The sequence below is a fragment of the Convolutriloba macropyga genome, unplaced genomic scaffold (genome assembly GCF_964194025.1).
Source record: "Convolutriloba macropyga unplaced genomic scaffold, txConMacr16.3 SCAFFOLD_458, whole genome shotgun sequence".
Taxonomy (NCBI): Eukaryota; Metazoa; Xenacoelomorpha; order Acoela; family Convolutidae; genus Convolutriloba; species Convolutriloba macropyga.
The window spans coordinates 24,733-38,187 of NW_027449497.1; the positions used below are offsets into that span (position 1 = coordinate 24,733).

The following is a 13,455-nucleotide window of genomic DNA, read 5'->3' on the forward strand; positions in this document are numbered from 1 at the left end:
GCCCAAAATGAAATGAGCGAAAACTACGAGGCCGACAATTTGAAGCCCAACCATCAGAAAACATAGGTTTCTTTATTTCATCTGAATAACAAATCACCAAAACGAGAACTCAAAATAGTCTGGGAAGGAATTCAGCTTACACATAAACCCAAACCCAACACCTAGGAGTCGTTCTGGACTGAACACTCAGTTACAACAGACACTGCCTCGATGAACGAAAGAAAGTCGCAGGTGGAAATAACCTTCTAAGGCTTCTAACGACATCGGGCTTCGAAGCTGATCCATAAACTCGGCCCTATGCCTCGCAATATCAGCCGCTGAAAATGTTCTGCCGGTCTGGTATAGGTTATCCCATACGCAGCAAGTCGACATCAGTGTAAATGAGACAATGAGAAACATCACTGGTTGTCTGCAGACGACGAAGGTACAGTATTTGTATAAACTGGTTGGGATAGCTCTACCAAACATGCGCCGGGAGGCAGCTGCAAGAGAAAAAAGACGGAAGCAAACGACCGATCAAAGAAACCCAATGTTTGGACAGACTGCAGTACCACTACGCCTTCAATCGCGACGCTGTTTCCTATACTCGCCTCTTAACATGCCAATCAACAAATACAGAAGCAAAAAGTGGAAACTTGTCTCTGATGTGCGAGGCGATCACATCACCTCTCACCAAGAACTACCTATCGGCTCCCACCTGCACTGAAAAAAGTGGAAAGCTCTGAATACACTCCGGGCGGTTGCTGGACAATGCCGCTCAACCTGCCACAAATGGGGGCAGATCGCCGACCCCGCATGTACCCTATGTAGAGAAGAAAGGGACATGGCCCATATTTTTGAATGCCCGAGGCCGCACATTATCTTTCACCTCTGGATGTGGGCTCTAAAGTTGGTAAAAATGTAAAGGAGCGAGTCTGAAGTGCTACTTATGGAGAGGACATAAAGAAGAAGTACCAAAACAAAAACATTTAGCACAAAAAAGTTCATAAAAACTAATTCCATTTGCAAAAAACTTTTATCAGCTTTGACAATTGTAAATTCAAGACTCGAACAAAACTCGAAAAAGGACAAGAAAAAGTAGAAAATGTAAGCAACTTTGGGCTCAAAAACCCTTCAAAATGACGTTTTTACATTGAAATAGGGCCTTCCCAGCAGCTGCTCCACACTAAGCACATGAAGAACAACTCAGGTCCGCTTTGGGTCTCTAATGAAAACTAATGCCCACAGGGCATTTTTATCCTGTTTTAAAAGATCAAAATCATTGAAAATTGTGCAGAAATTATGCGAAAACAAAGCAGGACAAGTCTTGAAAAACAATCCGAAGAATTGAAAGAAAAAATTAGAAGAAATGTATTTGACCAGCAGAACAATTGAACAATGCAAGCCAAAAAGACCATTGATCTCAAAAGTTGAAAAACCAAAATAATCAAACAAATTGAAAACACCCGTTAACCCGCACACAAACATTGAAATAGGTTTTTAAATAGTCTCATTTGTATGATTGAACAATGGATTCAAGGAATCAAAGGGTTAACTCAAAGACATCAATCAAATGCGGCCAATGTAAGAAAGGAGTGAAAGAGGATAACTGTTCTGCGATTGGGTGTAAAAAGTTGTCAACTTGGTTCCATGGTAACAGTGCTAATCTTTCTGAGGGAGAGGTTAAAAGCCATGTAACTAAACGCAACTGTGTATGGCTTTCTGACTCGCGTGTCGAGCGGAATGACATCTGCACTTCAAAAATCGGAGCTAAGTTGAATGGCTTATTTGGTTTCTTAAATAGCAAGTTCACATCGTCCATAGCAGAATTAATTCCTAAAGCTGCTAAAGATTCTATCACTGGTCATTTATTCAATGATATCAAAAAAGCTGTTATTGACACCTTGCCATCGTACACTGACAGGGCCGCTCGAACGTTCAGAACAAAAATCTTGATCCGCAGTTTATTAGAAATGATGTAAGTGAAACTGAAGGCACGTACTTGGAGCAAATCGTGAAAAAGCCGAAAGTGTGAAAAGATCTTTCTAAAAAGACAGCGCACCAATGTAATCCAAATACTATGGATTGTAAAAAGACAGATCCCAAATAAAATCGAATTCTTGAATTGTAAATAAATAGGAACGCTATAATAGCCGGTTAAGACGATGAAGGCGGCTGTTGAACACAAAAATAACAATAACAATTCCGGCAGATTGCCGGAAAATAGCCGCGATAGACATTTAAGGCCTTCCTTGAATTGAAACAACTATAGAAATAGACAGATCGACTACCCGTCCCTTAATAGACCACTAGACTTTTGAGGGTTAGACTGTCAATTTTATGCACATACGGTCTATAAGAAAAAAGCCCTGAAAGAGCTTTTTCAAAATTGATATTCGCAATCAAAAATTAATGCTCAAGAATTAGGGCATATAAGTTTGGCACTACTTAGATACACACTATTGATCTTTAACTAGTAAATGTACCTAAAATTTAAAGTTCCATAAGTGAGTTCATAAGACATTTTTTAGCGAGGTAAGTCACACAATTCACCTAAAAGCAGAAATGACGTCATGCACACAAATTTTAACTGCAAAGCAGTAGAAGTCAATGAAGTCATTGAAAAAGTCAATTCCAAGAAGTGAGGTCGTAAGAATCATCGATGGGGACGACGAATTAAAAAAAAACCACGATGTCCCCAATAATAGCCCGCTATCGCTTCGCGGACATTAATAAAAAACACGTTCTACACTTGTTTCAGGGCAATTAAAAAATGCATTTGAAAGAGCCTAACAGTCTCTGAATAACTGCTACAAGCTTTTATTTTGAGAGCAATCTATGGCAGCTATGAAAAACACAAAATATCTGTTTGAGCGGTTGCCACGGTTTTCAAAATGAAGCTAAAAAATACACAGGCACAACTGATTCACGTTAGAAACCTGCAAAGCATAACTGAAACTTCACATAGTTTGCTTTGACTGAGATTTCGGGCAATACTCACACTGAATATCCCAATAGCCACGATTTTTCTCAAGAGTGCGCATAGCACGAAAAGCCAGACAATACAGTGTGCAAAAATTTGTTCCAAGTTCCAAATAAAATTTTGTGGAGTTCTAGGAAATTAGAAAATTTGACAGTTTGGTTATAAGTTTGACGTGTATCGGTTTTGCTCAGGGTTATGTTTGATCTCTTAAGCTATATTTCTTTGTAAAGAAGGCAAAATACAAACAATTTCACAAATCCCTGTCACTATTAGTAATCAGAAATTGTATATGGATCTTTAATTTTGAGCGAAACAAAAAGCAACCTTCAAAACAAAGTAGGAAAGCTCATGAAATGGATAGTATCAGCGAAACCTCTAGGTCATACTTCCTTTACGTCTTAGATGATTGAAAGTTATTTGGATACTATTATCAATGGTCATATTGTGTTAGCTTATGTCCATTCCAATATGGTGAATAAAACTCCAAAAAAATAAATGAAGAAGAACCTTCTGTAGGGAGTAATTTGCACATTTCTACAGAGGAGAGATCCAGTAGTGAGGTCTTTGGAGAAGGTGTCCGAAGGCAGCAGACCCATCTCTGATATCATCCGGAGAGCTGAATCCTCATAGGAACGGAATCCCTCAATCAATAGCAGGAGATACCTGTTAACAGCAAATGCACCATTGCTATAATACTATCAGCAAAAACTATCAAGATGCAGTCTTCAAATAATGAGAAGAGCACCAAAAAACAAGTTAAAAAACAGGTGTAAAAAGTCCTATTTGAAACTGAAAGATATAAAAAAAAGAACATTGTTAATTTCCCCTGGTACACATTAGTATAAAAAGCAAATGGTAAAAGAGGCAATGTAAAGTTAAGAATATAACATTATGAAAATTATAAAATCATTAAATAACTTAACTAAAAATTTGACCTTGCATTATTAAAAAATGGCCTAAAATGCGAGCATAAAACGTTCTCACAATTTTATATGTACATCATGAAGGTTAAAAAATAAAATTAAAATCTAATGCTCTCAATGTCATCTTTTATATCAGTTACTTTTGGGTCCTTCAAAATTCTTTCCAAAAATATTCTTTCAGTTCTTTTTTTAACGAAGCTTTCGATGTTGTTTTCAGTCTAATATTAGAAGGCAGACTATTATAAATTGGAATGGCTTCTGCAATAAAAGAATCAGTTAAAAACTTATTCTTTCTTATATCGAACGTTACTTTTTTGACCTGTCATGTTGTTTTATTCTCATGGTAGAGAGAGGTTCAATTTTATATGCTGGAAGATCGTTGCTGAGTAAGCAAAAAAAATATTTTGAGCAATGGTATTTCAAGAGAAAAGATACTGGTAGTATTTCGTTGAGAAGTTTGAGATCTGTAGACCGATCGTATTTTCTCCTATTAAAAAATGGATTTTATTCCCCAATTCAGTTGTTTTCTAAAGTTGTGAGTAATGACTTTTGCAACCCTATCAGAATTAGAGCGGAATAATGTCGATGACTTATTACTATTGCATTAAGTAATAAGACTTTCGCTTTCTCTGGTAAACTTTTACTTATTGTATTCAAAACTTTTATTCCACAAGCCATTCTCCGAAGAATCTTTTTCACTTCTCCATCAAATTTTAGTTCGCAATCAATGATTACGCCAAGATACTTCACACTATTTGATTCTGCTATTCTTTCATTGTCGACATTCAGAACAGTATTTGTTAACCTCTTCCTGGTGCTGAACACAATATATTCTGTTTTTTGTTTGTTCACTACTAACAGGGACTTTGCAAAAAAGTCAATAATTTTTGAGATGTTATGTTTTGTTTTTGACGATATTTCATCAGTGTCCGATGTAAAAAGAAAAGTGTCGTCTGCGTACCGGACGATCGTGCAATCCTTTTCTACAATCTTTGCTAAATCGTTGACGTAAATGTTAAATAATAGAGGTCCTAAAATAGTACCTTGTGGAACTCCGCTTTTCAAATTTATCCAATCTGATTCAATTCCATTCAGAACAACTCTCTGTGTTGTTTCACTCAAATAATTCTCTATTAAATTGGTAGCTTGATCGTCAAAATCTATATTTTTAAGTCTCCGTAACAGTATTTTGTGGTTTATAGAATCAGAAGCTTTTGAAAGATCTAAAAACGCCCCTGTAACATTTTTTTCTTGTTGAGTTCTAATCTTATTTGTTCTGTCGATTTCAGGATAGCATCAATTGTTGAAATTTGTTTTCTATAACCAAATTGACTAGCAGACAATAATTGCTCCCTTTCTAGGAAACCTGTGATTTGTGAACTGAACGCCTTTTCAAAAATTTTTGACGAAGCAGAAGTGACAGAAATAGGTCTATAATTGAGTGGGTCTTCGGGATTCCCTTTTTTGAAGAGTGGAGTTACACAAGCTTTTTTATGATCTTCTGGAAATTTTCCTTCTGTAATGAACTGATTAATGAGATAACATAGTGGTTCCGCTAGCGCTGCTTTAGCATCTTTTATTGCCCAAGCTGGTATTTTTGATAACAAACAACACGATAATAGGCCAACAAGCAACACGAAAGAGGACTTGGACAATTTGAGCTTAACTATTAACTGAATATACTATGAAATTGTATCTTGCTGAGAGTTAGTGAGCACCACAATTACGCTCCGTTTTGTCGGGAACATTTTTATTCACTAGCAGATTTGCTTAAGATAGATAGCTGCTGCAATAAAACGCATATTTACCTAAATAGCGAATCATTTGTATGTATGGGTCTGGATTGATTTTAATATTTTTAAACTATTTTCTATAAACCCGAACAAACTCCTCCGAGACCATTTGTTCCGATCCCTTAGTGGAGGAGAGGAACTATATGCTCAGCTTGTTTTTTCCGTCAATTGTGGCCGATCGATGTATTAATCGTAAGTTGTGTGTATCCCATCAGGCGTAGAATATTTTAATTTTTTCCTTTTCGAGGAGTTATCGAGGTTTAATTTGTTACGAGCAATCATTTTTAAGCTTATTCTGTTCACCTTGATTTTTGTCCTTTTCTGCATATTTTTAGCAAAAATGTGTCGAAATTAGGTGCCCATAAATATATAAAATTCTGTTAACTGGTAATCATAGACACAAAGGTTTTTGTGCGACCCATTTTTTTTTATCATTTTGTACCATGCTTCTGTTACTTTTAAGTTTGCTCCGAATCGTGTATTTTGGTTATCATTTGGTCCCATTTCGTATCCTTTGAAACATTCCGTACCATTTGTTACCATTTGAAATATTTTCACGATAAACCCCAGGAAATGTTTTCAAAGACGAAATAAATATATGGTTTACTGAAGATTGTATTAAGATTTTGACAATCTCCAATAATTGTAAGCAAATGCAAAAGAAAAGTTGACTAAAAATTATGAAGTCGGAGTAAAAACCTACCAAGATTGACTCTGTTCAAATTCAACAGTTATTAGATAGCCCAATTATTCTCTGATTTATTAAATAAATCAGAGAAAACTTGGGCTACCTAATAACTGTTCAGTTTAAACCAGAGTCAATCTTTATAGCTTTCTACTCCGACTTCATATACTTTAGACAACTTCACCTTTGCATTTATTACAATTACTGGAGATCGCCAAATTCTTGATACAATCTTCAATAAACCATCTATTTATTTCGTCTTTGAAAACATTTCACTTGGGTTTATCATATATTTCTTTTTAATTTAAAAAAGCAAAACCATTAAAAAGTTAATAAATTCTCTTCATTTTAAGAGCAGCTATATCTAAGTTTGTTAAATTTTCGATTTAAATAGTTTCTCCTAATTATTATTTTCAATCGAGTTCCCAAATTTTTTTTTTGGTTTCTCATTTAAATTGGTTTCTCTAACATTTAACATCCTTAAACATTCTAAGCTCTTTTTTTCTTATCCAAACACAAAATACAATAGTGTTAGTTTTTCGTTTTGTAAACACATATTACAAGTTGCATAATAAGTCTCAGAAAATATTTTTTAAACTACGTTCTAGATTTTTATTTTTGAAGCGACTTTTCGAATTAACTGATTAGGCCTGCTATGATTGAGATGAAGAGACAACAACATCAAACAAAATACAGGCAAAACTAAGTTTAGAGCAGATGTATCTCTTTATTTTATTAAAAATTAAAAAGTCATATGAAACGTTAGCTGCCAATTGGTTGAACTCATCACTTCACTTTAACTTCTCATTGACATCCAAAAGTCAAAAAAGAAACAAATCATACAAAAGACAGCGCCCGATACAATCCGAATCCGTTGCTTGGCATAAAACCAAAAGCTGCTTCGCGACTGTTAAAAACATGGCTGGCAGATGGCTGAAATAGCTGCGAAACAGACCTGTATGCCGTATAATAATGATATAAATTGAAAAAGTTATCGACACCGTTCAATAAGCTTTGTAAAAACATTCAGCCACAAAATAATCGGGCTTGTTGAAATTCACTATTCTGCTGTTAGAAATCAAGCAAGATCAATATCTAAACACGCCAATGACCTAAGAACAATTGGTACAGAAAGAGAGAGACAGAAATGACGTCACGCACGCAAACGCTGTTAGTGAAAGGAAGAAGTACTTCAGAAAATTTTATTTTTTCAGCTTTGCTGTGTAAACAAATGGAAAACGAAAAAAGCGTCAGACAAAACAAAAAACAAAGCTATACCAATCTTGAATTACAACTTAATGAATTTAAACAAACTGAAGTCAACAAAATCAGCCTCTTTAAAAGAACAGCTAACATAGTAAAAGAAACCATATACCAAGGCGACAACGAAAGTGAACAGACACTACAAAATATAAAACCAAATTTATTTCATTTCCTCTTTTAGAAAAATAGGGTAACCGAGGTTATTATTCCCAAACACGTCCACTTCGCAAATCTGTAACACAATGGGAGTTTAGACAGCAAAATACAACTTTGTAGAAAACCAGAGAAAAGGTAAAAGGACAACAAACAAAATTTGACGGACACCAATTTTTACGATGCCAATGAAAATATGTGGCATCAAAGTCATTAAAAAACCCAACTGAAGGTTGCAATCCTCTACATCTATAGCACTACTTATTTTTAAAAAACTTATACCAACTTTAACGAAAACGCTTGGGTGAACACGGAACAAAAGTCGCAACAAGTAAGGAAAGAAAATAAAAGTTCAAAAATGGTCAAAAAAGTTGACTAAGTGAAAAAATACATTAGCAATTAACTGAAACCCTAAAGTGGATTCAATTATGCATTACTAGAGCAAATGAGACCACCAAGTAATGACTAAGCGATGAAACAACAAAAAAATTACAAACGCGAAAAATCAACAAATCACTAATAAAATGTTTTAAAAATTCGTGTCAAAGAATCAAAAATTTCTAGCCATGGACGCAAACAATTACATAGATTCAAACATGACTCATTACAGACCTAGAGACATCTCATAAGTGACCTAAAGAGATGGTACAACGGCAAACATAACAGACTAACGTCGGGCGAATGGCTCTCAAACGACCGGCGAGCAGTTGGCTTCATGAGTACTTAGCCACGGTTTAGTGAGCCTAGCTTTAGATTAATTGAAGGAGCGTAAGGTGAGCGCAGCAGGGGGTGCACCAGAGCGGGGGTGCAAACGTGGATTGGGGGACTGATGTGGGGGCGGTGGATTGGGGGACTGATGTGAGGGCGATGGATTGGGGGACTGATGTGGGGGCGGTGGATTGGGGGACTGATGTGGGGGCGGTGGGTGGGTGGAGTGTGGGATTAAATTCTAAGAACCGCTCTTCACACCATGAGTCTCTAAAACAGTTTCTGTAAATCGCATACTTGAAAACTAGTGGCCTGAACGGCTCTTTATCCCGTTTCTGAGGCAAAAAATCAAATGGGTCAGATGAAAAGTCGTCTAAGCGAAAAAGTGCATAGAGACAATTAGGATTAAAATATTTGCTACAAATTGCTTTTGAGAGCAGTTAACAACGATTTCCTAAAAAATGCCTGTTAAGTCGTTTATGATTTTAAAAAACATTTCTACTATAACTCATTGTTAATGAGGATCAGAGACGATGTCATTACGCCACATAACAGCAGCTGAAGTGCGGCATCAACAAAAAGAGAGAAATAGGGTGAGGGAGAGAGAAATAAAACGTGAATGAAGAATAGAAGGAGAGAAACTCTAACCGACAAAGAGAGAAACAGAGATAACAGTGTTTTCCATGATGAGATTCGACTCAGCAACTTCTAGTTTTCTAGCCTTGTTAGTAAATAAATCATATAGAAACTGAAAAAGGCAAAATTAAAAAACTTTTCAACTTCGCAGAAAAAAGTCAAAACCATTATTTGTCTCGCAAGTTCTTTCAAGTAACACATCACCGAGACTTAAAAAGTTTCGTTGGCCAGTAATGGTCATTAAAATCAGAACATAGCCACCAGATTGCCGGGATAGCTGCGAAAGAATAGACCTGCGTGCCGTATAACAGAAATAGAAACAGAGACAGATCTAAATGGGAAAAAAATCGAAGCCGCTAAAAAAGCTAGGTAAAAATTATGCAGCGATAAATGAATAGAGATTGTTAAAATTCATCCCGCAGAAGCCTCTTATTAGGGACCTTTACTGAACATATGAGTTCCTTTGACCTTAAACAAACTCAAATTAAACATAAGTTTAAAAGTGCAAAAGTCATTTTATTGAGTGAGGTAAGTCACTTGTGATCAAAATCTAAACACACAAAAAACTTTTGCTAAAGAGAGTGAGAAATGATGTCATGCGCGCAAACGCCGTTAGTGAGAGGAAGAAGTCATTCAGAAAATTTGACTTTTTCAGCTTTGCTGTGTGAACAAATGTAAAACGGAAAAGAGCGTCAGACGACGAAACGAAAAAAAACCAAGAGCACCGCTTAGCTTACAGCTTCGCAGCTATAAAAAGGACCAAAAAAATTAAAAAATATCGGAAACAAATGCAAATTTTAAGAAAATCTTGCTAAACTTCAAGACATTAATATCTTAAGAACCGATTCATTGTCTCAAGAGACTATCCAGTATCCCTGTTTCAAGCCTGAAATAGTTTCACTGGCTCATAAAGATGTGTAAACTTTGAACATAATTTTTCAAAAATTTAATTTTATCAAAAAATTGCCAAAGCTCAAGTCCTTAAAACATTGATAACCACATTATTAACTATACAAAATACCCAACAGCTTGCAATCAAACCTCGAAGGAGGTCCCTGGTGCCGGAAAAAATTCAAAATCATGAAAAAGTTCAAATATTTTAACAAACTGCTTAAATTTGTGATATTAAAATCATTACAAACATTTCATTACATCTATAAACTATGCAGTAACATATAAGCAAACCATATAGGAAGTTCCATGGTTCTTGAGGCTAGAGAAACCTAAAAAATGACAACAAATTTCAAAAGCTTGAAAAGATTGCAAGTTTTATTAAAAAAAATTGCTAAAATTTGTGATATTAAAAAGTTGAAAATTAATCCAATACCAACAAAAACTTTCCAGTAACTTATTATCAAAACCTAACGGAGGTTTTCTGACCCTTGAGGCTCAAAAAACCTTAATAATGACCATAAATGTTAATTTTTGAGATCAAGTCATGTCAAAGTAATTATAACCTTCAGTGATGATATGAAAAGATTATGTGAGCACAAAAACGAATAATGAAAGAACCAATGCAGACTGTATCAATGACACTTAGTGACAGAAAAACCAAAGCAAAAAGAGGCAAAACCAAAGAATAACAATTTCTTACAGCAAGTCGTTGCAAACTCATGCAAACCGTCATATATGGAAAAACCTTTGACATGTCCAAAATCTGACTCAAAGGAGAGCTACTTAGAGCTCTCCATGACAAGACTAAGTCACAGAACAAAAAAGAATGATAGAACAAAAAATTGTTTTTTAAGAAAAACAGTTAATATTTTTTTGAAAACGAGTAGTGCAAAATTCGAGAAACCAATTCGAAACAATAGACTGTTTTAAAATGCCTCATTAGAGAGAAATTGAGACCTCCCATTGATGAGAGTAAATGAAAAGCCAACAAAAACAAGCAATCCAAAAATCCACTAATTTTATGACAAATAGCTTCTAAGTCATAAAAAATCACTAGTTGCATTTTCAGGGCTCTAAACAACTTCAACTACAAATTACTAGAAAACACAGTTCACGCCTTCAAAGAAATCGTAGGCTCAATCCACGTTGTTACTCAACCGCTAACAATCATTTCCGCCGTAAAATAATCGGTAGAGATGAAGAGAAAATCAGCAAAACAGAAGTCAAATTCCAGCACAAGAAAGAAATCTGTAAATCTGAAAGAAACCGAAAATCTGTTCAAACAACTTTTTTACTACGTCACTTAAAAAGCAGTGCAAAAACATGAGCCGACTAACGTCGGATGAATTACTCTGGAACAACGGGCAGGAAGCAAATTAATTTAGGGTTGTAGCTTTGAAATTTTTGGGTGCAAAAACGGACCTGATAGGGGTTCCAACAATCGAGCTCCAGGATAGCAGTCAGACATCGTAACCACGGGGTTACAACCACGTTGTTACTCAACCACTAACAATCGCTTGTATATTAGAACAAACTTCATTTCAGAAAAGAGTGAGGTAAGTCAAGTGTGACCAAAAATTTAATCACGCGCATGAACAAAAAAAACTCGCTCCACTAAGAGCGAAAAATGACGTCACATGCAATTCAGTTGAAATTGCATAAACGAATGAATAAAAAGTGGTTGTGACGTCATATGGTCGTAACAAAAATCATGACAAAATAAAAAAACTAGACCTGGAATGAACTATGAATGGATTGGGAAAAGCATTTAGAAAAATATCCGATCCAAAAAATCGAAAAATAGTAAAAACCAAAGTGAAATTGCCGCATGTGAACAAAAAAGCACTAGCAAGAGAGCGAATTTTTGTTCAAACGCCGTTTTCCCACTTTACTTTAAAATTAGAGCGAAAAACAATCACACCGCAAAACCACTCGCTTTTTCGGCGTGACCAAAATCACCACTCCAATTTGACTTCAAAAATCATGGAAATGTTTGAACAGATCTTAAACATACCCGGCATATTGCCGGAAAATAGCCGCCATGGATTCCAATTAGCATGATTGGGATTGAAAGAATAGAAGATATCGAAAAAAAAATTTGTACAAAAACATTTTTTAAGTCCGATTTATTTTGATGGCATTTCGTAGTTGAACATACTTCTGTTTCTTAGAGAGAGGCTACAGGGGCTACTATCAATACCAATAAGCATAAGAGATGGTAAATAGGACTTATAGGAGCGACGTTCATATCGGGCATCTAAAATTTGGCTTTATGGGTTTATCCCGTTTCTATTTATTCAATTTTTTATTCTGACTCTGTTCATTTTGAATTGCTTTGCTGAGCAACTGATGTTCAAATTCACTTTTAGCAGAATGAGAGAAGAGCGAAACTAGCCTAGAGAAGTCAACAAGATTTCACTCAAAATGCTGAAAATTACCCGGCAGATTGCCGGAAAAAAGCCGCCGTTGATTCCCATAACTCTATTGCGACTGAAAGAAAAGAAAATATCAACAAACTGATTTTTGTATAAAAACATTTTTAAGTGCGATTTATTTTGATGTCATTTCGTAATTGAACATACATCTGTCTCTCACTGAGCGGTTACAGGGTCTAGTATCAACACCAATAAGCATTATAGATAGTAACTAAAACTTATGATAACAAAGTTCAAGTACCGGTCATCTAAAAATGGGCTTTATTGGTTTATCCCCGTTTCTATTTCTGAATTTGATTTTTTTTATACTGACTCTCTTCATTTTGAATTGCTTTGCTAAGCAACTGCTGTTTAAAAGGACTTTGAGCAGAATGACAGAAGAGGAGTGAAACTAGCCAAGAGAAGTCAAATATATTTCACGCAAAATGTCGAAAAAGCGGCAAAATGGGTAAAGCGAAAAAAAGTTTAACGAAGTAAAAAAAGAGGCAAAATAGGAGCGATATAATAGCCAGCTGAGAAGATGAGGGCGGCTACTAAAAAAAGACAGCGCCCCAACACAATTCAAATTCTTTGAATTGTAAAAAAAACCAAGAGAAGGCCAATAATAGCCTCCGCTATCGCTGTGCGGCGATTAAAAACAATCGACTAATGTCGGGTGAAATGCTCTCGTAGTCTGGCAACTGGTTGGCTTGGTCAATAGCTAGCTGCAACTTAGAGAGAATAGATTAAGCTTAATGGGAGATGGTCAAACACGTGAGGTTACGTGTAGCATTGAGGAGGGCGTGAACGAGCGGGAGAGGGGGGCAGTGGGGGTCCAGCGTGCAAGATTACGCGTCGAATAAGGTCAGAATGACGGATGAGTGTGAGCAGGGGTGGTGAATGATGTGGCATGCGAGAGACGTGAGAGTGCGGACGTGTGTTGTACTCTAAGAACAACCCTTGGCACCAAGAATTTATGTCTCATCAACAGTTTCTGTGAAAGCAGACTAGTGGGGCGTAATGC

The 13,455-nt window shown here is 35.9% G+C and overlaps 1 protein-coding gene across 1 annotated transcript in view; it reads right to left on the reverse strand.

Annotated features, from left to right (window-relative positions):
- The window catches only part of LOC142355076 (uncharacterized), a 74,243-nt gene that overhangs the window by 8,747 nt on the left and 52,041 nt on the right, over window positions 1-13,455 (reverse strand). Inside the window, exon 11 of the mRNA XM_075407357.1 lies at window positions 3,470-3,625. Coding sequence (XP_075263472.1) covers window positions 3,470-3,625 — 156 coding nt within the window. The remainder of the gene's footprint in view (window positions 1-3,469; window positions 3,626-13,455) is intronic.